The sequence below is a fragment of the Eurytemora carolleeae genome, unplaced genomic scaffold (genome assembly GCF_000591075.1).
Source record: "Eurytemora carolleeae unplaced genomic scaffold, Eaff_2.0 scaffold1613, whole genome shotgun sequence".
NCBI classification, from domain to species: domain Eukaryota; kingdom Metazoa; phylum Arthropoda; class Copepoda; order Calanoida; family Temoridae; genus Eurytemora; species Eurytemora carolleeae.
This window is the reverse complement of record NW_019397521.1, coordinates 25,356-29,519: the sequence shown is the minus strand read 5'-3', so window position 1 is coordinate 29,519 and position 4,164 is coordinate 25,356. Positions and strand designations below refer to the sequence as shown.

The 4,164-nt window shown below is 30.9% G+C and overlaps 1 protein-coding gene across 1 annotated transcript in view; it reads right to left on the bottom strand.

Annotated features, from left to right (window-relative positions):
• LOC111714711 (ras-like protein 3) overlaps positions 1 to 1,633 on the bottom strand; it is a gene marked incomplete in the record, with an annotated part of 8,344 nt that extends 6,711 nt beyond the window's left edge. The window contains 2 exon segments of the mRNA XM_023489871.1: positions 948 to 1,055; positions 1,431 to 1,633. Of these exon segments, the coding sequence (XP_023345639.1) occupies positions 948 to 1,055; positions 1,431 to 1,436 (114 nt within the window).
• Positions 1,634 to 4,164: the final 2,531 nt, after the last annotated feature.

Here is a 4,164-nt window from a genome sequence, read left to right as displayed (position 1 = left end):
CAACAAATATACCCTATACAACAATTATACTTTTCAACAAATTTACCCTAAACAACAAATATACTTTTCAACAAATATACCCTAAATAACAAATATACTTTTCAACAAATATACCCTGAACAACAAATATACTTTTCAACAAATATACTCTAAACAACAAATATACTATTCAACAAATTTACCCTAAACAAAAAATATAATTTTCAACAAATATACCCTAAATAACAAATATACTTTTCAACAAATATAATCTAAGCAACAAATATACTTTTCAACAAATTTACCCTAAACAACAATTTTTTTTTTAACAAATATACCCTAAACAACAAATATACTTATCAACAAATATACCCTAAACAACAAATATACTTATCAACAAATATACCCTAAACAACAAATATACTTATCAACAGATATACCCTAAACAACAAATATACTTTTCAACAAATATAACCTAAACAACAAATATACTTTTCAACAAATATACCCTAAACAACAAATATACTTTTCAACAAATATATCCTAAATAACAAATATACTTTTCACAAGTACACCCTGAACAACAAATACACTCTTCAACAAATATACCCTAAACAACAAATATACTTTTCAACAAATATATACTTATACTATTCAACAAATTTACCCTNGATAAGGGGTGGGGGGAATTGATAAGGGGGTAGGCGTGGTCGAAGGAGAAAGGTTGGGATAAAATAATGTTAAAGCTTTACTTTTTAAAACAATTTTTTTTCAATCAGTTTGGATTTTTTGAACGACGAACATAAAGTGCTAGTTTTTAGAATGTGAAAACAAAAATGGTTTCGAAAAACTCTATTTTAATTATTACTTGTAAATTGTTTTTTCTTTCAGATTGTTTCAAAACGATTAAATTCGTTTTAAAAAAATAAGAGAAAACTGTCCAACGCCTATCTTTTATTGTACTGTACCTGAACAAACTGTACTGTAAGAGCTGATTTGCCTACCCCTCCACTACCCAGCACGACTATCTTGTACTCGCGCATTCTTGTGTGTGTGGGCCGCGTATTTGTCTCACGCTTAAATAAAGTATACAGAATACAGTGGTGACCAGAAAACTGTGGAATGAATGTCGTCCTCTTTCATTCTTTCAGACTAAGACTCCTTTATTAACCTGATTTGCGCCATTTTTTAGGACTTTATTTCCCAGATTGCTTTAACAAACTCAAAACAAAGAAGACACTTATTTCGCCGTTTTCTGTTCACTTAGTATTTAAAAAAATGTATGGTATTTGTAATTAGACATATAATGAAAGTACGTAAGTAAAAATTCGTAGGCAATAAACAATATCAAGTATATATCATTTAGTTTATAAGACGCAGGACATACTATATTAGAATTAATATTATTCATATTGATTATAATGGGAAGAATTTTAATAATAAAATTTTACCGTCATATCCTTAAAAGGTTTATTCTCTTCGCGGTTGATAATTTTATAACTTTTTGGAATATCCTGAACTCTAAACTTTATGTATTTTTGTACTGTACTCTACGGATTGTTTACAATGTTCACTATGGATCTAGAATCACTGTACAAGTAGTGTACGCAGATTCATTCATTTTTCTCGAGATTTTTCACAAATCTTTCTGCTTTTTTCTAAACAAAACGTGTGGATTAAAAAATTTCATGATGAGATTTTTAAAAAACAATTTTTAACAATTATCTTGACAACTTTTATTTTATTGAGTCAGTAAACTACAAAGTTTGTTGTTTTCGTGAATGTTATTTCTTGATATTTTTTCATTTCAAGTTAAAATAGAAAATTACAGTTTTCCCAGTTTTGTTTGTTAATATCCTAGTTTTTGTATATTCTGATTTTAAAAACTTTAGTCTCCTACATACTTCATATGCCACTTTAAAAAGTTTTTATCTTATTGTTGCGCAGAAAAATTGGGGATATTTAGGGCACCTAGAAAAAAACCAAATATATAAAAGTTTTTGTAAAAAAAAGACTTTTTCTCCTTTAAATAATTTTAATTCATATCATAAGAATTTTAGAGCAAGACTGCGGAAAAACCCCGTTTTTTTCATTTCAAGATTAGAATTTGAATCTATTTTGCATTTCATCAAATATAAGGGCAGCCGTAGTACATTTGAATTTCCGAACCAGGTCAACCTTTCCGGTCCCAGTTTATACTGTATCGCCCGGACATTGGGTAAATAAAGCAAACACTCAATAGGACTAGCTGGTGCAACAAGGTTGACGCGGTCAGACTTTAGGTTGAATTTACTTTTACTAAAGGGTCAGGGGTGCGTGAACAAATGCGTTCATCTCACAAGATATTTTTTAATCCTCAAGTTCCTTAGTATAAACTAGATGGAGAGCCATGGATATTATGAAGACAGCAAGGAAGCCTGTTTGGGTTTTAGTAGATGTATTCTCTCTGTACAGTGTACAGCAATCAATATTATTGTCTTTTCTTGTTTCTAACAACGATTTACATACAGTAAAAACCTGGGTCCCTGCAGTCGTAAACTTATTATTTTCTTAGCCAAGTCAATTATCATACCATTGTGCATTGAAAAACTATATTTTTAAGATTGTGATTGTCATATTTTAAAAGTTCTAGGACGTGGTTACCGCTTTCCCTTAATTTTGTTCTAACACTATTGTTAATAACGCAAGAAACCAAAGTTGAAAAGAAGAAGAAGAAGAAGAATATCTCATTTATCTTGATCAAAATAAGATTGTAAGGGTATCGTGTACAATCGGACATTTTATTGATCCTCTGCCTGATCCAGTCGTTAAAGGACTGAAAGATTGTAATACTGGAGAAAGCATCAGAAATGGATGCAAGGAAATCAGTCATTCTGGCGCATTTCTAGGTTCTAATCTGAAATATTCGGAAATGCGAGAGAAAATCAAAGATAATATATATATAGATATGCAGGCAGGTAGAAACCTCCTTCCTAAATTGCTTGTAGCAGACAACTAATTTTTGAACCTCTGAGAAAAGGTGCAAGGAGAGACATCTATAGCAAATTGATTACTTTCTATATTCCTTTCTCCCCTTGCTGCCTTCTGTAGGAAATAATTTGTGTTATAAAAACATACAGTACGCGTATTGCATCCTGTATAGTTCAAGTGTTGCTATCTGGACCTATTTGACCAATAAAATTAAATTTCAAGGTAACACAAACATACAGTACGTGTTTTGTTTGTTATGATCAGATCAGTTGTACTTTGTCCTAGATTCGATGTACTTTTATAGTAATAATTTTTATTTAAATTGCGTTAATTTACGTATGCCATTCAGTACAACTTGCACATTTAAACTTTGTCTAGTCAAATTCCTACCTCAGTTTTATTTGCATTGATTAATTTGTTTCACTAAGTACAATATGCAGTATACATTGTTGATACTATAGTACGCATTTAGTGTTATCACGCATAAACAAAGTGATAAATTAGCAACAATCCAGAGGATAAAATGCCATGCGTACGACAGAGATGGTGCTGTTTGCACCTTTTCTTTTTACCTGCCTGCATATCTATACATATATTATCTTTGGAGAAAATACTTCCCCAAGTGATGTTTAAAGAATGTTTTTCTACCGTAAACATTTTCTGCATTGCGGTAAACAGGAAACATACGGACGTACACCAACATACACACACACAATACACAAACACTACTTGTACATGCAAACTGCAGAGGCGCAACTGGTATATTTTTTTGTGAAAATGTATCTGCAGTTAGGTGCACCCCGGATACCATTTATATGAAACCCATTTATTGTGAATTTTTGTTGGACAAATTCACCATGAGTAAGCCCTGTTTTTGTCCAGAAATTAACCCCCCCCCCCCATTCTTTAGAATTAATCAATGCTGACTTACATTTAACACTTTAACAAAAAATTAAAATTCTAACTTTTTTATCCTCTGTTACCCCCGGAGTACTCAAGGGTTCCCTCAAAAAAGTTGAGCCAATTTGGTACAGCCGTTTAGCCAGCCATAGCTAACAAATATACATATACAAATCTATATATTTATATGAGCCAAGAATTTTATAATATTGCAATTAGATAAATTAATACAGCCTTCCATCTGTGCAAGTATTGATATATATATATATATATTCTAATCAGTATAATATTCTTACATTTTGATATATTTAAAAG